We start from the raw sequence: 26,038 nt of genomic DNA, 5'->3' as shown, positions 1-26,038 counted from the left end.
ATTTAGTTTAACCCAATTAGACCCTCAACACTGAAGATATCTTTGGAATTATTTTGATTAGATTTTCAATGTTAAAAATAATACTTCTGTGAAATTTTCTGCTCTATACAAAAAACTAAATTAAAAAATAATTTGAGATCAAGCTACAAAAAGTTTGGACATTTTCAAAATTAAGCTTGAATTCAAATATTTAAAACATATGTTTATTGAAAAGAAAATTATTTTTTTTCACATTGGAAATTGAACCAATAGTTTCCAAGATATCGTTGGTTTAAAAATGAGACCTTATTAGGTAATAATGAAAAAACTACCGGATATAAAATATTTTTAAATTGTTAAAAAAGATCTGAACAATTTTCGAAACTTTTAAACTTAAAATTCCTTCAATTCGAAAAAAATTGATAACGTTGCAAAAATAAGTATTTTGGAAATTTATTTGTTATTCCTTGTACAAAAGCAGTTCTTTGAAAAATAATTGAAATTTCATTTATTCATATCGGTGAGTTTTCAGTTTTCATGCTTTTAAATATATGCAGGTCTAAAATATATATTTCGAAGTCTTCGATTCATTCCAACAACTTGGTTTTGGTGATCTCTATTGCAACATTCCAATTCGGCTCAAGGCGAATAATGTGTAATTTTACATCAGCAACTGGTAAAAATATCATCAGTTTCTGTAGAATTCCACTGTTTTACACTTTATTTTAGGTAAAATTCCTCAAAAAAGAAGTAATATTTAACCATCAAATTTTTCAACCTTCCAAAATTCATGTTTTTACTGTGCAATCCAAAGCACTTTTACAACCTATCCCCCTCCCACTCCGGGATTTGAACTGACGGCCTTTAGATTGCTAGCCCAACGTCAACCAACGAATCTATCGAAGTAGGCTTGGTCTGATACATTATTGGTCTGCACAAACCCTTTCTAATGTTATAAGTTCTTAAAAAAAATCCCAAAAAAAATCGAAGGTGTTTAAAATATTATTTTGATTCATTTTAGCAAGTTTTTGCATTCTGTACAACATGAAAAGAGCTTTAGATAATAATAGTTTTTTTATATGCAAATAAATTGATCAATATAAATGTCTTTTTTATTCTTTTAATTTGTTCATCTTTTGATCCGAAACTAATCTAAAATAATTTTTAAAGTATTATTGTAAGAAAACAGAGTTAAATAGTTACAAAAGTATAAATTGATTAAACCTGAAGATTAAAAATTTTAATCTGCAAAAACTAATAAAAAAAAGAAATCAATGCTTATGGCTTTCGTAGATTTTTTTTTGAACTTTTTCCTACTTGTGATTTGCCTCTAGAATAACCAATTATGTCGAAAGACAAATTTATCAACACATAGCTGAAAGGTCCTCCAAATCTCTATTAGGTTTAATTGCAAAGCAAATTGTGAATTGATTATTTACCAAATACAAACTGAATTGAATTGATAAAAACAATGCTTATTTTTATTACGTATTTAAAACCCATTTTTAAACTGATTTTGTTTGATGAAATGCAAAACTTCACGCAATTAACTCGTAATAAACTTAAGCATTAATTTCTTTTTTGTTTCTTTTTTTTCTTATCGTTAAACATTAGAAAAGTTTTAAGTTTATTCCCTTTTTTTATTAGTTTTTGCAGTTTAAAATTTTGTATCGTCAGGTTTGATTAATTTATACTTTTGTAACTTTTTAACGCTGTTACACTTTAAAAATTATTTTAGATTAGTTTCAGATCAAAAGAAGAAATTTTTCAAGACAGATAAAAAAAAACACTATTTTTCAGACAATTTTCAAAACTAAAAATTTATATGTTATGTATGATTTTAATACTCATGTTATGAAAATAAGTATGTTGACCAATTATCTGAGATTTCGGTCATTCATTTTTTGTATTTTTCAATCCGGCTGAAATTTTTTTGGTGCCTTTGGTATGCCCAAGGGAGCCATTTTGCATCATTAGTTTGTCCATATAATTTTCCATACAAATTTGGCAACTGTCATACAAAAATGATATGTGAAAATTAAAAAAAAGTATCTTTTGAATGAATTTTTTGATCGATTAGGTGTCTTTGGCAAAGTTGTAGGTATGGACAAGGTATGGATATGGACTGAAAAAAATGATGCACGGTAAAAAATTTGTTGGTGATTTTTTGTCACTAAAACTTGATTTGCAAAAAAACAATATTTTTATTTTGGCATTTTTACAACAAATGCCAACTTTTCAGAAATTTCCAGTATGGGCAAAAAATCTTTGACCGAGTTATGATTTTTTGAATCAATACATTTTTTTTTCAAAAAATCGAAATATTGGTCGCAAAAATGTTTCAATTTTATTTATTGATGTAAAATTGAATTAGCAATCAAAAAGTACTGTAGTGAAATTTTGATAAAATACTCCGTTTTCAAGTTATAGCCATTTTTAGGTAACTTTTTTTTTCAAAATAGTCGCAGTAATTCATTTTTTTAATTAGTGCCCATTTTTGCCAACACGGCGTGTTTTCTGGGCAACCTTAAGGAGAAAAAATAGTCATCACTACTTTCAAATGTGTCTTATAGGAAATTTTCTCAGCTTTCCAATGCTTCTAAGAGCGAAATGTTTCATCGGGAAATTTCTGAGATATCTCTATTTTAAGTTTTTTCTTTTAAAATCCTTGATTATTAATTGGACACTTTTAAATAACAGGCCAGGAAACTTGTCAAATTATGTGTTTCATGTGTCTTTTACTCATCAAAATGTGCAGAAAAAGACAAGAAACAACTTTGCAGAAGGTTGCAAACCGCTAAACATTTTGAAAATTAAGTTTTAACCGAATTTTTGGATATGTGGGATTTATTCAAATATTAAAATAATAAAATCGTATTGAAATATTATTTTTAAAAGAACAAATAGACTTTTACATAATTGTTGTGTACATATAACACCGGTCTGCTCTGATCCAGCTTGGAATTAGCTGATACAACCGAAATTTCTACAGGTTTGAGATTGATAGGGTATTACAAGATTTTTATGAATAAATATAATATTTCCTTAATCAAACACTAAACAGTTGCATGGATACAAAACATGCTTAATACTAGAAATTAAACTGCAAATTACTGTTACGAGCTTAAGGAGAAATACTTTTCATTAGTATGAAATGATTTTTTTAGTTTTTTTGTATTAAATGATTAAATGATTAGCAATATTTTAGAAGTTTATAAGACTCTCATCTTTAATCTCATCTATAAAAAAAATATATATTTCTTGATTTTTTTTTCAAATAGTTTGATAAGAAAGTTTCTGTTTGTTTATTTTGTTAAAATATTATTTAATTTTTGTTCAAACAAAAAAAAATGTTTGTGACGGTGTTTTCAGCATTCTGAATTGGAAGACTCGAGTTTAAGTGCTACTTTTAAGTTCTTTTCAACAGAAAACATTTTATAAAATTTAATTTTTATTTTATACTGATGAAAATATGATTTTTGAAGCTTGCTACAGTAATATGTGGTATATTTTCGATTTCAAATCATATTTGTATTTATGTTCCAGGTTAATGTTTGCTTAAGAAAATATCAAATTTATTCATTAAAATTCAATAATACCATTAACAATCACAAACCTGCCATAGCTTCGGTTGAACAAGCTAAATCAGAGTAGACACGTGTTATTTGTACACAAAAAATATGTAATTATCAAATAATTCTTGTACAAAATATATTTTTACACTGTTTTATGATTTTAATTTCTGAATAAATCCCATATATTCAAAAACTTAAACAAAACATGATTTGCAAAATGTTTAGCGGTTTGCAACCTTCTACAAAGTTTTTTTTGTCTTATTCTGCACATTTTGATGAGTAAAAGACACATGAAACACATCATTTGACAAGTTTCCTGGACTGTTGTTTAAAAGTTTCTAATAAATAATAAAGGAATTTTAATCCAAAAACAATAAAATAGAGATATCTCAGGAATTTCCCGATGAAACATTTCGCTCTTAGAAGCATTGGAAAGCTGAGAAAATTTCCTATAAGACACATTTGAAAGTAGCGATGACTATTTTTTCCTGATAAGGTTGTTCTAGAAAACACGCCGTGCCAACCTTTGAAAAAAATATTTTTGAAAAGCTGAGAAAATTCTCTATTTTTGCTTTTTTGAACATTGTTGATACGACCCTTAGTTGTTGTAATATTGCCATGCAAAGGTTTAAAAAGCAGGAAAATTGATGTTTTCTAAGTCTCACCCAAACAACCCACCATTTTCTAACGTTGATATTTCAGCAACTAATTGTCCGATTTTCAATGTTAAAATATGAAACATTCGTGAAATTTTCCGATCTTTCCGAAAACAGTATTTTAAATCAAGACTAACATTTTAAAGGACCAAAGATTCAATATTACGCCTCTTTGGGCATACCAAAAGCACCAAAAACAGTTTCAGCCGAATTAAAAATACAAAAATTAAAATTAAAGAAAAATTAAATTTAAGAAATCGTAATAAAATAAACTAATAAAGTGTATTAAATGCAAAATAATATTATTCTATTAAAGAAAAAACAAATATTCAAAATTCAGTAAACACCTCTACCACACCACGCCAATTCACCCAGAAAACGCGTTTGACTGTGTTGGTGTGCAGCAAAGTCCCACGATTCACCTCCTCATCCCCGTTACCACCATTCTGGGCGAAAATGACTCTATTTGTGTTAATCAGAGTGTGGTGGTGGGTGGCGGCTCCAAAATGATGGAAAATTGCAAAGAAAAAGCTACGAGTGCCTGTGAGTCCCCCCTCACTCCTGGCGAGGGAAGAAAACAGGAGCAGTCAGTGCGTTTGGGGTCATGAATATGGATGAATGCGTTGGTTGTTTGTTTTCAACGGGAGCAGAAAAAGTCGGGAAAGCAAAGAAAAGTTCAACTGTGCGCCGATGTCGATAATGATGACGACGGTGGGTGGGCGTAAAATGAAGTGCAGTTGTGCACACAAAAAAAAAGTGTCCTTTGCTGACTTCTCAAGAGAAATTCATGGGGTTGTAACGGTTTTGCTTTTCGGTTGTTAACTTCAGTAATGAGACTGTGCTTTTGGTGGTCTTGTAATGTAACTGAAAATTTGGTCATCCTATGTTCTTTTTGGACACCCTCTATGTGCTTTTTCGCCACCGCACTTTCACGCAAGAGGTTGAAAAGTGGAAAAACGTCGATTTATGTATCCGGCCGTATCCTCCTTTCTGCATTGACCTGCTACCCAAAATCTCCTGGGAGATGTGCCAAGTCAACCAAGTCAGCAGCAGTGAATCCCACACCACCGAGGCCGAGATGGTAATTCTTTCAATCAAAAAAGCTTCAGGCTCAAACCGGCGGATTGCCTCCGGGGTCCAAAGTAGCGACCTATGTATACGAACACCCCCAAAACTCTGGTTGGCCCGCCAATCTGAAGTACATAAGCAGCTGCTTCGTTGTTTGCTGAAGCAACGGTGGACAGGGACTGAGTTACTGATGTTACTGATGGGCACGGTTAAATTTTAACAGCAACTTGGTACTGCCCAATTCAATTTTTTTAAAGTGAAAATTGTTTGTATTGTGTTGTGTCTCTAAAGATTAGTCAGATCGTTTTGTGTGTATAATATTTTACTAGGCACTTTTTGATTTTTTGCTTGCAAAGGATATGTTATCCAGAAACGTGGCTAAGTTGGCAAAGTCGTCTTAATATTAAAACCTTCTCTTTTTTGTCGTTTTCTATTATCATAAGTTTTAAACAACTAAATGAAACTTTATAATTTTGAATACCAAGCTGTGAGACCCAAAACTGGACCGAGTAGAACAAATCCGGACAAAATATGTTCACCCAAAACCGAGAAAATGAAGTACATATTTTTGATCATCACCCCACGCACGCCCAGACATTTGTCCACAATTTTATTCTGATTCGATAAGTATAAGTAAAGGTGTTTCCAAGAAGTCAATTAAAAAAAGTTCAATTTTCAAGCAACTTTATAGCCTTTTCGCAGTGAGAAAGTAAAAAAAATCAGACACCAGCGATTTCACCGGAGCAGGCTTGTTTTGGTGTCATAACAACAACTAAGGCCGAGCAGACGATTTACTCCCCATCCGCTCGAAGGTTGGAGCAGATGGGATTCGGACCCATGATCATCCGCTTAAAAAGCGGATAGCGTAACCATTTTTCGAAAATTAGGATTTTTTTATAAACTTGAAATTTGGTCATTTTTATATAAATTCATTTTGAGATGAAAAATCTAATTTGCAATCGAAAATGATTCGATGATTTTTTGCACCGTTTTCAAGGTATAAATATTTCTTGGTTAAAATGTTCAAAAAATGTTATTTTCAATAGCGTACCCGATGTGATTGGTAGTGAACAAACACCTATTCCAACCGAGTACTCAATTACAAATTATTTGATGAAGGGAAAGGTCCCGGAAAAGCTGAGACAATATGTGTTTTTCTCAATATGTACACAGTAACTGCAGGGTGGCCACTCAAGTCGGGAAATCGGGAAAGTCGGGAAAAAGTCGGAAATTCGTCAAAATCCGCCAAAAATCGGGAAAAAGTCGGGAATTTATGATTTTATGTCAAAAAGTCGGGAAAAGTCGGGAATTCTGAGCTTTTTTAACTCTTGAATAAATTTTGTAATATTTTGTACAATTTTCAAATTGAATTCACTCATTTCTGCTTTAGTAACTTACTTTAAATTTAAGGTTATTTTCACTATATTTGAGTAAAGCTGTTTAAGACATTTAAAATCTTTATGTATATTTATGAATCAATTGATCGCTTTTAATTTTTGTTCACAAAACAAGAGGTAAAGTTAAACTAATATAAAAATAGGGCTTAATGGCCAGCTTAGAATTATGATTCTATTCCATTTTGTCACATAATTGAATATTTGAAACAGGATTCAAACTTGAGTTTAGCAATAGTTTTTTTTTTGGGTAAATATTTCATTAAGTAATTTAAAATGTGTGTTTTTTCCAAATGTTGCCTTTGAACTTTTTTTTGTGAGTATGGGATTGATTTTCAGTTTGCGAGAAACTTAAATTTCGAATAAAATCCAAAATTGAAAAAGATTTGTACGTTTTGAAAACATAAAGAAAATAATGAAATTGCAAAAAAAAATTATTCAAGAAATTTTGAGTTCTTGCATAATTATTTTAAAAAAAATGTCTCTTCAAACAGTCGCTTAAAATAAGTGGGAAAACATAAAATCATATCAAACTGAATGTTCATTGAAAAATAAACAGTTTAATACTGATCACTAGAAAAATTAACATTAATTCAAAAAATCAATATCAAAAATTACATAATTAAAAAGGGAACTTGGCAAAAACATTTTCTTTTATGAATTCCTTGACATTTTTTTAAATCCTTTGAATGAATAATAACAGCAATTACGTTTTAATCATTCTTTGATTTAAAATGATGATGAAGTTAAAAAAATATGTTTCTACTCTGAATCATAATAATGAAATTACATTTTTGAAGTTTTCTTTATTTTTTTTTGGATTATTTTCCAAAAAGCCGTAAGAGCCATTGGTAAACAAAGTATTTTTTGCATCGTTATTCGACCTACTTACGAAAAACCAATATCAGAAATGCTCGAGATTGTTCATCTACACGTCCTTCAAGTGCCCCAAACTTAAAAAAAATGAAATGTTGTCTCATTTTCGACAAAAACTTAAATTAGTGTCAGAGGTCAAGGTGGCTCTTACGGCTTTTTGAAAACTCACCCGAGATTTGTGGTTCAGTTTCTGTATTTTCAAAAAATGCCTATATTTGGATTTTTTAATTCATTGAGATTTTTTTTCTGCGGTTAATATTGACTTTTCTTATAGAACGTTTTTTGTTTAAAATCATTCTTTATAAAGATAGATAGATAAGAAATGCCTATTATTTGTGCATTCTGGAAAAGTCTGGAAAAAAGTCGGGAAAAGTCGGGAATTTGAAAATGTAATTTAGGTGGTCACCCTGGACACAGTAAAAAAAATGTGTAAAATCGCATATTACATGCTTTTGCATGCGATTTTACCATCGGATTTTTTGCTGTGTAGTGTCTGGTGATACAATTTTCTGGTTTTCAATTCAACTCACTTTCGATTGCAAATTAAATTTGATTTTGACTCTTGACCCCAGCACAAAGGATGAATTAGTCCTCCAAAACATGTCAAAGAATCTTTAATATAAAAAATGTTTATTCTGGGAACGCAAAACCTTTAGTATTAAAAGGTGAAATAAATGGGGATTTGTTTTCCCTATACACAATTCTTCCAGACAGCGTTATTTCAACTAATCAATATTCGGTTTTTTGAAAATTAATTTACCTATCTTGTGGATGGAAAATGCATGGATAAAGTTTGATCCAAATCAAAAATTGAAAAAAAGCTCAAGAACGTAGAGAATTACTCAAAACGTGTTAGTTTGAAATCACAGAAAACGGTGGAATAATTAAAGGTTTTTGCCTTCCTCACCTCAATGAGGGAAGGCTATAAAATCACTCGAAAAATGAACTTCTATATTCGACCTCGTATAACCACCTTCACGTATACCTATCGACTCAGAGTCAAACTCTGAACAAATGTCTGTGCGTGTGTATGTCTGTAAGTCCGTGCACCGAAAATATGCACACGATTATCACAGGACTGGCTGAACCGATTTGGACCGTTTTGGTATACCAAGATGGATCTTGAGGTCCGACAAACCCTAGTTAATATTATGAAGTTTAGAAAAGTACTTCAAAAGTTATGCTAAAACAACGATTTCAGCTAAACATCGGAAGATTTAAAAAGGGTGGTTTTGTAAGACATGCTATAAATTTTTAGAAAGGTATTTGAATGATCTTTCCAACGCGTCCAAAACATTGAAGATCTGTCAATCCTATCAAAAGTTATGAGCACACATTTTGAGACCGGATCTCAAATATTTTGATGAAATTGTTTTCCACATCTATCATGCGAGCCATCGTAATCAAAAGACCTTTCCAACGAGCCCAAAAGATTGAAGATCTCACAACCCTATCATACACAGAAAAAAAATGATGGTAATTTTCATCAGGAAATGGTGACAGATTTTGTGTCAAAAAATGATTAATTTTACCCCAGAAAATGATGAATTTTCATCAGTTTTTGATGAATATTCATCAGGTTCACATTTTTACACATTTTTTAAGTAATATTACTAAAAAAAGAGGTAATATTCAACATACCAAATTTTCAACATTCCAAAATTCAACTTTGTGTAAGTTATAAGTAATTTAGTGTTTTTATACACTTTTTTTTTGAGGCCGGATCTCATATATGTTGATAAAAATAAGTGTTAGGGGAAGTGCACCCCCTAAGGGAAAACTGTGATTTCTCAACCATTTCAGCATTATTGTGAAGAATTTGGTTCGATGTTCTAAAACAACTATTTTTCTTCGTTATCCATGTGAGAAAAGTCTTAAAAAAAACTCAAAATAGTTCAAAATATCAAATTTCTAGAAACATTTTTGATTCATTTCAAACAATCATGCGGGGCAATATGCACTACAACATTGGGGCAAAATGAACCGGGTTAAAGCAGTTTTCACTAGTCACCACTAGATGTTACCGCTGTTTTTACAAAGGAGCTTCATAGCGGTGCATTTTGCCCCGACCACGCTTTTTGCAGAAATTTTTTGAAGAATTCGACGACGTTTTTTCCGCTAGGTTCGCTGTTGTTCCATCGGTGTTCGGAATGACAGCCCCCATACAGTTTGAGCAGTTTTTATGGAAAAGCGCGTTTATAATGAAAAATCAAGCATTTTCAGAATAGTGGGGTATTGCAAAGTGTGGCAATTTCGCTAACGATCATAATGCGTGGTGATTTGTAGTGATTAATTGTGACTGGTATTTTATTTAAACGATTTTTCTAAAAAGATGATCGATATTTTGGATAACTTGAGTTAAATGTTGCAAAAGTTAAAAGTAATGATCAAATGTAATGTAAAAGTGTTTAAACTTTACTTTTCTTCCTGTTTGACCAAAATATTGACCTTAAAAATGCTTTTAGGTGATTTTTTGGAAATTTTTGAAAAAAATCGAATAACTGGAAATTTTTTGAGAAAATTATTGTAATTATGCTGTAATATGACTCTAATAGTTTGTTCTATCAATAATACACACATAAGGAGCATTATCAATCAATTAAATCTTATTTAAATCAATTTTTCAAAAGAGCTTTTTGGTTAATTTGAGGAAAAAAGCATGAAAAATTAACTCAGCCCCTATGATTTATACATCATTCGATTCGTTTATGCGATTGCCACACTTTACAACAACTTTTATCGATGTTAAAACATATTTGAATGAAATAAAAATCAAAAACTGCTAAAAATTTGAATATTTCCAAGCACGCTGTCATTCCGAACATCGTCGCGTAGTGCTTCTACTCGCCACCAGGATGCGTGCACGTTTCTGTCGAATCATAAGCTAAACGACATGCGACACCTAATGTTGAGTAGAAGAACAGAGCGAAGAATGTCGATTGAAATTTTTGCTCTTTGAGGTTATGTGTGCGAATTCTGTTTTGTTAAATTCCAGCGTTCAAAACAACTTTTGAGCAAAAATTCGAGCTGATACTTTGTTAACTTTTGATGCTCTATCATTTTAAACAATATTTTTTTCAAAATAATTTTTTTAATCTTTTTTATTGCGTTAATTTATAGAGGGCAAAAAGTTTACACTCGTACTACTTGAATTTTTTCTCAAAAGTTGTTCTAAGAGCTGTAAATTCAATTTTAAGTTTGCATTCCTATATAACCGAACAGCACAAATTTGAATCGTCATTCTTCGATGCTTTGTGCCATCTGTCGGAATTATGGAGCTTTTAATCGCGAATGCATTTTTTTTTTTTTGTTTTTCTAACTCATCTATTTATAGAATAACGAAGATTAAGGCAAAAACTAAATACTTCTACACTTTTAATATCAATAAATGATGAAAAGCATTTATTGATTGTCCGAAAATCATAATGAAAGTTCAATGAAAATTAGATGAAAACACAATATAATGTAAGCTTTTTTTATACTACGATGCTCAAATTTTTCCAGCATGGTTTTGCAATGTTAAGCTTCAAATTCCTGTGATTTTTCCCCGGATTTTTTTTTCAATACCGAGAAAAGGAGGGGGTGCATTTTGCCCCGGGCGTGCAAAAAAAAATAAATCATAAAAATATTAAAATAACAAGCCAAGGCTTCAACATTTACAACATTTTTATTTTGCAATCATTAGTTTTCAAGAATATATGATTTGAAGAAAACACAAAGCGAAAAAAACTTTTTACGATAACAAACATGGAAAATATTCAATAAATAAAATCATTTTTAAATCAACCCAAACATTTAAATTGATTTCAGCTGATTGCATTTAAATTTATATTGAAATATTGAAGTTTTTTATGTTTATTTTAAATTCAAATTTAAATTTTGATTTTTCGGGCCAATTTTGAAGGGGGGGGGGGGGGGGTTGTGGCATAAACTTTAAATTGAATTTGTACTAGCTAAGTTTGACATATTAAGTGGTCAGCTTTTTGCATTTCATCTTTTATTTCTATCATGTTTCACTTATGCTAAACTAAAACTAACTTAAATCTACATTTAGTTTAATCAAGGTGTACGGAAGGTTAATTAACCAAAATTGTTGTCAAAATTATTTGGCAATTCAATTTATTTAGCTTTTGATGTTATCATATTTCCACGTGTCCATCCCGCAATCCTAGTAGCTATAGCTCGTCTACGCTTTCTGTCCAGCCACGTGTAATGATGCTGGTGTTCTTCTCGGGGCGCGCTCCGAGGGAATTGTACGCATTTCGCTCGCTGATGCTGCCAGGGCTGGTGAAACCGAACAGTCGAGTGCTGTGTGGGTGGTCGACTGTCTGCTGACTGACTCGCCTGTCCATGTGTTACATAGACAACCAACTCCCCAGAGGGGGGAGCGGGGACGAAGAGATGCAGATATGCCAACCTCCTGTCCCCCTTCGCGTCGGGGTCCTGTTATGTAGTACATGAAAGGAAAGATTCATCTGCCGAGGGCGGCACACGAGAGAATTGATTTTTATGGATCCACAGTTCGTCAAAGTGGAAATTCGAGCTGTGCTGCGCCTTGTTGAAAAGCTCCCCAAATCTCGGAATTGCAAAAGGAATATCTTGTAGCAGAAATATTGAATTTATCCAAAAATATAAATTTTTATTGGAAATACTCGAGGCCGAGGACCAAAATTTTAAATCAAAATTGCAATTTGTAATTTGTAGGCATTTAAGTAATTAAGACAATGATTCTTAAAATGGCAATTTCTGGACAAATTCATTTTAATTTTGTATCAAGTCCCATTACGTTCAATGAACAGATAAATTAATTCTACTGGCATACATTCCATTTGCCACCCCCAACCCAATAATAGTTAGGTTCCAAAATAAACCTAATCACGTCCAAAATTGTCGGTCTTCGTCGAGCTATTTCCGCCCACATACACATTACTCAGAAAGCTCCGCTTCCTCCTTCTCCTTCTGCTCTTCATCGCCACCCACAAGGGGCTAAACTTTCATTCACAGTTTTTTTTCTCTTTATTTTTCCCCCCATTAAAAGTACCACCTCCGCACCCAAATCAATGGAATCCATTCGGAGCGATAAAGCAAGTGCCATGAAAATAGTTTTATGAGTAGATTGAGGAAAATTTCCGGAAAAACTTAAACATACACACACACACACTTACTCACTCAGTTTGACGAAGAATAAAGCCCCAAGTATTTCAGCGAAACCTGCAACAGTAGCGGCAGGTGCCACCTTTTAGTAGGTGCAACCGTCGACACAAAGGAAGGAAAAGGAAACCCCCAAAATCGATAAAGGATATATAAATAGTTGTGGTTGTGGGGTTCAGCGCGCGTGCTTCCGGAAAGGGGGAGGGGGAGCGGAAATGAAGCCAGCGTTCAAGTGTAAAGTTGATAAGTGAAAAATCGGAAAAGTCAACGAATTTTCCATACGCTTTGGCTGTGAATGCTGCGTGCTCGCGTTCGTGAGTGTCGTGATTGCTTTAAAAATAGCAAATTAATGTTATGCCTGTGCGTCCGGTGAAGTGTGCGACGGGGAGGAGTTTAAAAATAGCACAATGAACAGTGTGCGAAGAATTAGAAAAAATGGGAAAACTTGGCCTCTCAGGTCATTTTCTGCGTGAGGTAAACTCAACGACAGACTGCGTCCAGATTGACTCAAAAATAAAGGTTTTTTTTTAGATAAATTGAAATTAACATAAAAATTTAAAAAATATACAGCAATTCCCCACGAAAACAGCATGGAAAAAACAAAAATCCTCGGATCGGGCTCAAAATTTGTCTGGGGGTTTCCTGGCCGAAATAATTAGACCCGTATTTTTTTGTTTGGCCATAAGGGTGACCTACGCCGTGTTAGGATGGTCTGAAAAATGGCCATTTTCGTCGATTTTCGCAAAAACCACTTTTTTCGAAAAATCATAACTCCTTGCCATTTTAACCGATTTCAATTGTCTTATACGCAAATGAAAGGTGATAAGTCGGCCTTTCAAAGAAAAATAGTAAGAAGTTTCAAAAATCAACAGCCTAACATATGAAAAGGGCGCATGAAACTTTAAAATGCCGTTTTGACGGTGTCTGGACCAAAGAGCCTATGTCTGGAAATATTTTTATCGAAATCTCCGAAGATTTTTACATAACATACTAAAAAATGGGAGGAGTTCATTAACAGGATTCCGAGATATGATTTTTTGAAAATAAAATCCGTGTTTTCGACGCGCCACGCGCAAAAACACGAAAATGACAAAATCGGCAAAAAAACAACTTTTTTTTCACTAAAACTGCGATAGCTTTAAAATTTCAGCGACGACCTATAGATGTTTGGGTTTTAATTTTCGTAATTAAAAGACGCAACTTTTGGTACCCAGACATGTATAGGTCATCGTTAAAATTTTAAAGTTATTGCAGTTTTAGTGAAAAAAGTTGATTTTTTGCCCATTTCGCCATTCTCCGGTTCTTGCGCGCGGCGCGTCGAAAAACACGGATTTTATTTTCAAAAAATCATATCTCGGAATCCTGTTAATGAACTCCTCCCATTTTTTAGTATGTTATGTCCGGGGAATCCGATAAAAATATTTCCAGACATAGGCTCTTTAAAGTTTCATACGCCCTTTTCATATGTTAGGCTAGATTTTTGAAACTTCTTGATATTTTTCTTTGAAAGGCCGACTTATCACCTTTCATTTGCGTATAAGACAATTGAAATCGGTTAAAATGGCAAGGAGTTATGATTTTTCGAAAAAAGTGGTTTTTGCGAAAATCGACGAAATTACCATTTTTCAGACCACCCTAATACGCCGTAGGTCACCCTAATGGCCAAACAAAAAAATACGGGTCTAATTATTGCGGCCAGGGAACCTCCAGAAAAATTTTGAGCCCGATCCGAGCACTTTTGTTTTTTTCCATGCTGTTTTCGTGGGGAATTGCTGTATAAATATAATATTAAAAAATAAAACCAGAAATAAATAAAAGTCATTTGAAGTCATTTTTTTCTCATCTCCGGTTAGAGATTTTGCACCATCCATATCTCACGCGCATGTATTGCTCTTTTAATCCTCTGAAACATTTAGGAAACTTCATCGTATTTTGTGAATTTACTTTTTTTTAACTTTTTTTCACTAAAAATATTTCAAAATTTGTATAACCCTTTCAAGCCTGATGGGTCATTAGGGTGGAATTTAGTTATATGGGAAAATTGAAAATGATTAAAATCCAATCAGCTACACATTTTTTGGGCCCCTTTTAGAGTCTCAAACAACCCCCCAAAATTTGGTAGCGATTGGTTAAGCCCACGATTGGCGCAAAGCGAATGAAATTTGTATGGAAATTTCTATGGGGAAACTTGCATTTTCACATTTTTGAATTTACAAAATTCATGTTTTATTATTTCATGGAACTAATACCGTAGAAGTATAGCCCTGAATGTCCTGAACAACAGTTTCCCCATAGTAAATTCCATACAAATTTCTATCGCTTTGCGCCAATCGTGAGCATAGCCAATCGCTACCAAATTTTCAGAGGTTGCGGTTGTTTGGGACCCTAAAAGGGACCCAAAAAATGTGTTGCTGAAAAAAACCATTTTCGATTCCACGCTAATGGGTCATATATGACCCAAATATGTGAATTTCCAAAACTAGCCTACAATTTTTGTATGGTCAAAAGAATCATTTTCCCATCATTGAATAAAAAAATATTTTTTTTTAAATTCAGGCCTGAAAGGGATAAATAGGTTTGAATTTTGAAATTTAGAAAATTATCTTTTTGTAGACCTTTTTGAATCATATTATAACAAAAAGTTTGATTATTCAACATTGAAAATCGTGCATTAATTTTTGTAATGTCTATGCCTTTATGCATTTTTCTAGCATTTAAGTGACAAATTTATCGTTTTATAGCAGAAACTGTGAAAAACAAGCCAATTTTTTAACTGAAATGGCAGTTTTTAAAAATATGATAAACATGAAAAACAAAAAAAGCCAAAAAATAACGATAGGAGGTGGTAGAATAAGCCAAATACTATCAAAAACAAACATAAACTAAACATGATAAAAGCAAATAAAAAAAACCCAAAATAAGAGAAGTAATATTTTTCTTAGAACAAAAGTTGATCAAAATGATCTCCTAATCATGGGAAAAATAAAAATTTTGGAAAAATAATGAACAGTAGAAAGTTAAAATGCAAAAAAAAAAACGAAAAGAAATTGAAAATATGTACATAAAAGTATCTATATCTTGAAAACGGAAAATTTCACACAAAAATATTTTTTTGAGTACTTTTCGATTGCAAATTTAATTTTGCCTCCAAAAATTATTATCAATATTTTTTTTTGCCCAAGTTTTCGATATGTTCCTAAAACGCGATTTTTTTTTCTTCAAAATTTCATATCTCTTAAACTAGATCATGCACCATCACGCACTGTAGTAGCTCAGAAGATGTATTTTTTATCAAAAAATAAATCGGAAATTAGAAATTATCTATTTTGGGAATTAAAGTTTTAGCGATAACAAGTTAAATAACAAAATAGGATTTTTGTCCTAGTATCTATTTTTCTGAAAATCTTCATCGTAACCCACAACTTTGTCGATGACACCAAATCGATCAGAAATCCCTTCTCAAGATACAGAATTTCATACATTTAAATACCTATTTTGTATGACCAGCCCTCAAAATTGTATAAAGACTTGTATGGAAAAACGAATGATGCAAAATTGATTCTTTTGACATACACGGAGAAACTAGAGTTCTCAAAATCATGTTAATGAACCACAAACAAAGTGTTCAAACCTAATGGTACGTTTTTGAAAAACGTACCATGCAATTTGAACACTTTGTTCGTCGTTCTCATTTTCATGAACGCATGTTCACGATTTTGGGAACTCTTTTTTCTCCGTGTAGGGAATGCAAAAATGAAAATTTAAACATCGTTAAAAAATGCGAAATCGTTGAAAACTACTCAAAGGTTTAAATTTGTTTCTATTGTTCAAAAAATAAAAAATAAATCAGGTGAAATCTGGTGCAAATAAAGAATTTTTAAACTATTTACACATTTTATTTATTTTTTTCTCAAAGTTTAGAAAAGCCGTAAAACATCAAGATTTTTTTTCAATATATTCATCAATATATTGCAAATTTTTATCTTATGAGACAAGTGCATTTATTATACCTTTTGTTTAATTTTGTTGAAAATTAGGCTGAAAATTAGAAATTGTGCTTTTTTTATTTAGCCCCTTCCCTTCCAGCGAAATCGACCATAGTAATACTCAAACCCCGATGGTTTGACACCAACTGTTGTCAAACGAACGGGGTCACTTTTTAGTTTGACACTCTTTTTATGCGGAGTTCACACACTATCAAACTTTGTTTTGATAGTGTGCGTGAGTGCCGAGTAAAAAGTGACTTTGCCCAACCAACGGGGTACAAACTAAAAAAGTGTCAAACGAAAAAGTGACCAATCACCGGGGGTTGAGTGTACGACAAAAACTATAGATGAAAATGGTAATGTCCAAATCATAATCTATGACTTTCCGAAGACAACATCGAATGATCGATCAGAAAATCCTCTTTAATGACAAAGTTTATCGAATAATCCCATTCATTTTGTATGACCATGCATGCTAAATTCAACAACGAAGTTGAACATGTTCGGATACAAGTAGTTCAAAATATACTTATAAATTTTTCATTGGAAAATAACAAAAACAAACATACACAGTAAAAAAATGTTTTAATTTTAAAGCTGTAATTTGGGAAGATTGAATATTACCTATTTTAAGATTTAATTTTACCCTAATTTAGACTAAAAAAGTGACATTACAATTACACATTTTCAGAGGTAAAATCACACATTTTTTATGACATAAAGATGTAAAATTACCATGATTTTGTTTACTGTGAATATTCGAATGTAATCGTATTAAAATCTTTCATTAGGTTTACGTTACTTAGATATGCACAACAAACACTTGCTTCTCAGTAGGAGAGAAATCACAAAAAAAATCATTAGTATTCACACTCCCAGAACGACATGTTCCAACATGATTCTGCGTACAACTCGTTTTGGGAGTATTTTCATTGGTTTGCAATTTCAAAATCACGAGCGGAAAATAAGAGAGAGCAGTCGTTCCGACCAGCCTTTTGAAATAAGACGTGTTTTACGGACGGATCGCATTTTTTTTTCTTGAATCTCTCTTGTCTCGCTATAATGAGTATCGCGCGTAAAAATACAGTGGTGCTTGATTTTACTGTCCTACCCAGCCGGCCCAAATCTCTCGTGGTCGAGAGGTTCATCACACGCGATTTGAGAGTGAAATTGGACACGCTTCGAAGTGTTCAACTAGCTTACTCCGCGGACGCCGCATATCTCGAGTTTGGCGATCCTGCCGAGGCGTCCAAGCTGGTGGAACAAAATATGCGGCGCACAATCAGGGTCGGCAATAAATCGTTCCCGATCCCGGTGTATCTGAACGATGAAGCGGTCGAGGTTCGAGTTCACGACTTGCCACCAAGCACGGCCGAGGACAAGATCACCAGCGCTATGAGTCAGTACGGGGAGGTGTTGACCATCGCGAGTGAAAGATGGAAGAACTTGTTCCCGGGAATTCCAAACGGTGTACGGGTTTTGAGGATGAGATTGACCCATTCGATTCCCAGGCGTCTGCGGATAGACGGTTGCCTTGGCACGATCACCTACAGAGGGCAGAAAAGCAGCAGCCGGTCGAAACAACCGACGAGGCATCGTTCGGGTGCATGCAGTAAAAAAATGAACGATTTCAACAACATTGAAGAGGATAAAGGAACTAAGACCAAAAGCAGCCAACCCGTTAAAGACCAAAATCGAAAATTTGAACAAAGTGATATAGAGTATGATTTCACGCACAAAAGCTAACTGTAAAAAGTATTTTTGGATTGAAAAATTGCATAAAAATTCAATAAATCTACCAAAAAGAAACTGTTCACTGACGATATCTAATATATTGTAACTGTAAAAGACTGTACTTCCAAAATAAAGTCAACCCAATCTTACAAAAGTGACAGTTATCAAGTAAAACAAAAAACTTCTATAAAAATCAAATTATGCGTGTATGAAAGGACAAAACAACAAATTATTAAAAGAAAGAAAGTAACTGGAAATTGAGGACGCTCAGGTAAAAGCACATAAAAATCAGAGGTGGAATCATAAAGTATATGTTTGTTTATATTTCACCCTGTTTACAGTCGATGGCTTCCTAATAAAAATATGAACCAATGAAATATTCAAAATAATATTATTAGAAAGAACACACCCTGAATGGCTTTTTTAAATCCTCGACAAAACAATTTTTTTTTCTTTCTATTCTGAGTAAATAGCTTGTGACTTAATAAAAAAAACTCCTTATAGGGGAGCTGGGGGTAAGACGGCCACCCCAATGTTTGAATAAGTATGCTTATGAATATTACAAAAATGTTTAGTAATACTGTTACTCATGCAAAATAATGCATACGGAGTCACCTTTGCCAACCCTGTTGTTTGAAATAGTATAAAAATAGCTCAAAATAAAGTAGATAAGTAGTTCAAAAGTTACGTATAAAAAAGTTGCGAATCGGGTGCTGGAATTTATGCCGAATCTCACTTATCTATATAAAAACTAAGTCCGGATCTATCATCCGACCCATCATTGGTTAGGTAATCAAAATACCTTTCCAAAGAGTCCAAAACATTGAAGATCTGGCAACCCTGTCTCAAGTTATGACCACTTAAGTGATATTTATGCACTTTTTTGATGCCGGATCTCACTTAAATGCATGTAAACTATATCCGGATTCATCATCCGACTCATCGTTGGTTAGGTTATCAAAAAATCTTTCCAATGAGTCCAAAACATTGAAGATGTGGCAACCCTGTCTCAAGTTATGATCACTTAAGTGATATTTATGTACTTTTTTGAAGCCGGATCAATGTTTTGTAGAATCAGACTGTACGAGGTTTGTATCACCAAAATTATTGTTGAATATAATAAGCAAAAAAAAAAAAAAAATGCATTGAAACAAACCTTGATTTTCTCAATTCCACAAAAGTCTTTTGTTGTTTCAACAAAAATCACGATTTTCAAATCAACAAAACGTTTTGTTGATTCAAATATGTCTTATTTTCTGCGTGATGTTATTAAGTTAATTTATAGCACTGACCGTCTTACCCCGCGTATTTCATATGTATTTCATATATATACGTAAAAAATAACTTCGGAAAATCGAATGAAAAAAAAATTGTTGTCGAAAAATATTGCTCAAAATATTTGTTTTTGAAAATTCTCCTTTTTGTGTGTATTTATGATGACAAATTATTGCCTTATGAACGGAATCGACGTAACACCTTATAATGTGGCCCTCTTAAACCTTGCGGTTTCGTCAACGGATCCACAGGCGTGTATCGTTCTTTTTGCGACAAGACTACGCCTCTCGGGTCTCCTAAGTGTGAAGGTATGGGCACGGGGAGAGGGCACCGAATACCTATATTTACACTTAGATTTTTTTGCGTCCGCCCCGGGATTCGAACCGGCGACCTCTGGATTGTGAGTCCAGTGCGCGGTCCGATTGATCCACACAGGCTGACGGATTGTCTTATGAGCTGTGGCATAAGTTGGTCAAAATTCATGTTGCCAATTTAGAAAATACAACATTGTTCTCGCCATCCTTGTATTTTTTAACTTCACTTTTTAGATGTAAAATTAAAATTTGTATCGAAAAAACTTCAACAGAAATTTTTACATCGTCGACGGTTTCCGCGTATTTCATACACCCAAAGGAAAAATATATCTCAAAATCTGCAACAGTGGATTTGCTGCAAAAAATGTTATATTTTATAACAGTTTTTGCAGCAAGCTCATAGCTCATTTTTGCCCGCGTCGTAAACATGTCAGCGATCTGCAGTTCTCACCAACACATATAAAGCTGGCGCGTTTCCGAGCAACACTTGAGAGAGCAGAATGTGTTGGTGCTCTGTCCCTTTCAATTAAGCGTCCATGGCGCAGTGGTAGCGTGTCGGACCAACAACCAAGAAATTGATGGTTCAATCCTCGTTCTGTTAAGATTTTTTTTTGCAATACAGTCAATCAGCCGTCGGTAATGTCGATAATTGTCGGTAACGGGCAAAAATGTCATACCCCTATATCGCAAAAAATGCATGAGGACAGATTTCATGCAGATTCTGATATACTTTCATGCCGCGAGGCCGAGGCGGACGCAAAAATGCTAAGTGTAAATATAGGTATTCGGTGCCCTCTCCCCGTGCCCATACCTTCACACTTAGCAGACCCGGGAGGCGGAGTCTTGTCGCTAAAAGAACGATACACGCCTGTGGATCCGTTGACGAAACCGCAAGGTTTAAGAGGGCCACACATTATAAGGTGTTACGTCGATTCCGTTCCGTTCATGCCGCCATGCATCACAATCATGCGACCGCCGTTTGGGTGTATGAGACTTCTCCCTTAGGGTGGCCGTCTTAACCCTATCTCCCCTAAATATAATTAAAAAATAAAATGTCATCAAAATTTTGACTTTAGTTCACGACGGTTCGGTGTTAACTGTAGTGATTCGGAAGCAAAATATTTTATACGGAATAATTGACCGTTAATTAATTATTCAGCGATTCCACGTCAAACTAGCAAGATCCAGATCAAAAGTGCTCGGTTTAGCTCAAATTTAGCCTACGAGTTCCTTGAAATTTATCTCAAATAATTTATTTTTTCTTTACATGGTGCTACGGAAAATATCCGTAATTGATATCGTATCTCTAATTTCAATGTATTTCTCTCTCTTCTTTTTTTCCAGCTATTGGCCGATTAAGCCCACTGTGCGTGCCATTGTTGGCTGTGTCACCAAAGCTTTCGCAAAACCAAACTCACAATGGAACGGTGCAGTAGCAGCACCAGCTACATGGACTACCACCGCCACTCGATGGCAGGTAACAACTTTTGCTACCCGTACTCGCCCGGGATGATGCGAAACGGCGGATCACCGTACCCGATGGGAGTGGGTTCGGCCGCGCCACGGTACGGTATGGCCGACTATCGATCCGGTGGATATTACGGTGAAGGGGGATTCGACAAGTACTACGGCGGCAGTGGAGGGGGGTACCACGCGGGGTACGGTGCCAATTATTACGGGAACGGTTACGCGTCCTACCGAGATTTCGGCTACAACGATTACTACCAGGGATCGGCGTTTGCTGGCCATCACGGAGCTGGTGGCTACCACGGTCCAGCGGGTTCCTCGTCGCATCTGTACGGTGGCCGGCAGTCGCTTCCGCTGGCATTCCAGCGTGAATCTTACTACCATCATCAGCGGGACCACCCCCACGGCAGCCCGTACGGCTTTGGTGGTAATTACTCCGGTAATCCGTACAAAGCTGAGTCCAGCAGCACGACTCCCAACTCGACAAATTCCGGCGATGCGGCGCTGTTTGGCGGCGCGCCGAACGGTAATAGCTTCCAGCATAGTCCCGATTATCCGTACGGTAGTTCCGGGGATAGCCCGGGTGGGCCCGAGGGGAGTGGCAGCAGAGGGAGTGGGGGTGCGCCCGGCTACCCAACGTCGCCCTCGTCGTCCGCAATGCCAAACGCAACAGGTACGTAACCCCTCTCCCAACATTGGTAAAAGGGAGAAAAAGCACGTGGGCGATGTGATGTTTGATACATAGACTCGGATGGTAGTGGTGTAGCAACACACAGAAAGAGAGAGAGAATTAACGCACACCATTACGACTTGATAGGTCAAAACAAAAACAATATGACCAATACAGACAGAAAAGAAAAAGGGGAAAAACTTTGTGGGGTTGAAAAGGTGTGTTGGTTGTTGATGTTTGCCGAATAGCATAGTAGACAACTCGGGCTTGTATACTTTAAGTACATATCCAAACAGCGTGCAGCAAGTAAGCTGTAGATGAAGCTTTTGCCTCGTCAAGATTTTCGGATTGTGGAGCAGATGGAAAGGGATGATTAGCTGTCTATATTGAAAACGGTGCCCAGAAATTATTGCTTTAATGAAAATTTTCAGATTCAACATGTACTTTTAACAAACTTTATTATTTCTTCGTTTATACTTTTTCAAACAAGATTTTTTTTAAATTAGCAATAAACTTATTCATATTTAAAAAGACTGATTGTCGATCTTCTTTTAAACAAATCAGATATGTTTATGTTAAAAATGCTAAACTATAAATTTCAAGTTAAATCATCAACATTTTCGAAAATTTCAGTTATGCAGCTGTCAACAATTTTCAAAATATAGTAGTTAGTGAATTATAGTTTTTTTTTTCCTAAATGTTGTCTGCTTTAACGATCTGTGGTCCCAAACAGAAACAAAATTGAATTCTGGAAGTTTGAAAATTTAGGTGCTAGAATATTAGGGGAAGGTGGGGCAAGACGACCATATGGGGCAAGAGGAACAATCGCTCGTATGGCCGTAATTTTTAAAATTTTGATTATTTCCAGTATGAGGAATTGTTGCTAGCAGTGCTATTAGCTGATTCTACTACCACATAACCGCCAAAACGACGTAAACGCCACGGGCATAAGATTTAATGAAGTTTTTCTAAAAACCTTTGTTTTCTAATAATATTTGGAAAGTACAAAATAAGGTTTAGGGTTCGTTATAAGGCTCATTTTATCAAAATGCTATTTTTCCTAGATCAGTAGTATTCCAACCAATGATTTGCACCTATTAGAAAGTATGATTTATCTTTTGGTTATTTTTGTTGAGAGCTTTTAAAAAATCTTGTTCAGGTGGGGCAAGTGTACCATATGGACTTTTAGTATGGGAAAAATTACGAATTGCTGCAACAACATATTTTATTGGGAAATAAATACAAAAAAGTTCTTAAAACTGATAAACAATTGTTTAATAAATATGTCTATACAAAATAAAGTGATACTATGAAAATTTACTATTTATCATCTAAGTAATTATTTTTTTCGTAAAAACGATCAAATTTTTTGTAAAATATTATTATTTAACCTAAAAATGAAAGAAACGTTTCAAATACATTCTAATCTGATGTTTCAAAGTGATAGCAGTTCACTTGTTAGCAAATTAACATGATGTTTCATGCATTGTTCCTCTTGCCCCAACGGGTTGTTCGTCTTGCCTAAGGCTACCAACTGTACGGATTTTTTCCTTACCATACGGATTTTCGGACCTCTTCGCGGATTTTTAACAGGCCGGAATTTTTGTAGGGAATTTTACGCATAATACGGATTTGTACGGAATTTCAACAACTTTTTAATCATTGAATTGCTTTTTTGATTTGGTCGAAGCTTTTGTTAACTACACAGAAAAAATATGTGAATTTACTTGACACGGAAAAAATGAATTACATGTAAACTCAGTTGATGTTAACGTAAGATTCGACGTAAACGGTTGAATCACACGTAAAATCATGTTTTTACGTATAATTTGTTGCAAATTTACATCATATTGCATTTAAATTTAAATGTTTAATGACGTGCAAAAGTGTTACATCATAAATGATGTAACATTTGGAAATATTTTTTTGTGTGTAGAAATTTTTATTTTTCTGTGAGTTTGATTTAAAAAGGGAGAGTTTTCCTGGGTTTCCTCAATTCAAACTTTATTATCAGTAATTCTAGAGTTTTTGAACTATTGTCTTTCATATGTTGATAGGACCTTTAAAAAAACTCTAGAATTGTTCTTTTAGAAATTCCTTACTATATATATTTATCCATTTCCAAAGGCTTTCTAAAACTTGTGAAAACATTTGAACATTTGAATTAACAAATCTAGAGTTTTTTTAAAGGTCCTATAAATTGATGTGTTTCACATGTTATAGGGCCTTTTCAATAAAAAAAACTCTGGAAAAGTGTTCGTGAAAACACTAAGAACGATATTATTCGTAAAAGCAAACTTGACATTTTGTAAACTTTAAAACGTTTAAGAAAAAACATTGAAGAACATAATGATTTGATTCAAATCACGGTTTATTTTATGAATACTTTTAAACGTGCAACGTGTGAAATTTGTTAGCTGTAAAAACGACACAGTTTTATGTTTTTAATTTTCAAATTTATTAAATTTAATTTATATAAATAATTCATTGACAATTTTTGTTATACCATGGTGTCATATCGGCAAAGTGTACGGATTTTTGCTCAGCAAGAGTTGGTAGCCTTAGTCTTGCCCCACTAGTTGAGTAGAACGTACGGAAAATCAAAAAAATTAAAATCGTTTTTTAACATGAGCAATTCCAGCTCAAATCAGGACAGGACATTTTTTTTTAAGGTATTTCAATATTTTAGTATTTTGCAATTTAAAAATTACTGTATCTCGAAGCCGTTGCATCGTATCAAAAAGTGGTCAAAGACAAATTTGTAGGAAATTGGACAAGCTTTCTGATAAAAATACACTGAAACAAAAATACACGCCACTTTAATGTCATTATTCAATTTTTAAGTTGAAAAGTTAAATTTGAAGGTGATGTCACGATTTTTTTTCGTACAAAATTTTTGAGGAAATACCCTAAGATGTTACCAAAAGCCCGTGTGGATCAATCGGACCGCGCACTGGACTCACAATCTATAGGTCGCCGGTTCGAATCCCGCGGCGGGCGCTCTAAAATTCTTTGTGTAAATATGGGTATTCGGCGCCGTCGCTCCGTGCCATACTTTCATACACTTAGGAGCCCAGGGCGGCGAAGTCCTTGTAGATAAAAGGAAGACACTAGTGGTTGGTACTAGCAATGGTGGCCGACAGCTATAAAGTCAACTTCGTTTTGTTACCAAAAGACTGACGAAAAATGCAGGATGGTATGTCTCTCCTAAAAAAATACAAAAATCATTTACTAAAACTGTTTTTTTGAAAAGTGGTCTAAACGTCAAAATTTTTAAAAACCGGTAGTGGGAATCGATTCCTCAGATAATTTTACATAAAAGTCTCCATGTTGACCATTGTCCTATGTCCAATCCTTGGAAAGATACAGCGGTTTTAAAAATAAATATTTTGAAAAAAACGGGATTTTTGGTGGTTTTTGACAATTTCTATTTGACAGACTTGGTTTTTCAGTCTCGTAAATATTTTTACCGGAAAGCTCGACCAATTTCCCATAAGTTTGCCTTTGACTGCTTTTTGATTTATATCGTTTTAATATTTACGTAAACAAATTTACTATCCTGGTTTCTACCACACTGAAAAAAAAAATTCTATTTTCAGTTATAAGCAATGTAATTAAGCTTATATCTGTAAGCCCTTACATCCAATTGAAATGCTGTCAAAGGCAAACTTATGGGAAATTGGACGAGCTTTCCGTTAAAAATATTTACGAGACTGAAAAACTAAGTCTGTCAAATAGAAATTGTCAAAAACCACCAAAAATCCCGTTTTTTCAACATTTTTATTTTTAAAACCGCTGTATCTTCCCTGCTTCCCAAGGATTGGACATAGGACAATGGTCAATACGGAAACTTTTATGTAAAATTGTCTGGAGAATCGATTCCCACTACCGGT

At 34.0% G+C, this 26,038-nt stretch overlaps 1 protein-coding gene across 1 annotated transcript in view; it reads left to right on the top strand.

Annotated features, from left to right (window-relative positions):
• LOC120420676 (keratin, type I cytoskeletal 9-like) overlaps positions 1–26,038 on the top strand; it is a 74,771-nt gene that overhangs the window by 11,044 nt on the left and 37,689 nt on the right. The window contains exon 3 of the mRNA XM_039583774.2: positions 21,353–22,148. Within this exon, the coding sequence (XP_039439708.1) occupies positions 21,428–22,148 (721 nt within the window). The 5' untranslated portion in view covers positions 21,353–21,427. The remainder of the gene's footprint in view (positions 1–21,352; positions 22,149–26,038) is intronic.

This window comes from Culex pipiens, chromosome 3 (assembly GCF_016801865.2).
Source record: "Culex pipiens pallens isolate TS chromosome 3, TS_CPP_V2, whole genome shotgun sequence".
NCBI classification, from domain to species: domain Eukaryota; kingdom Metazoa; phylum Arthropoda; class Insecta; order Diptera; family Culicidae; genus Culex; species Culex pipiens.
The sequence above is the reverse complement of the archived record's forward strand: the minus strand, read 5'-3'. Positions and strand labels throughout refer to the sequence as shown.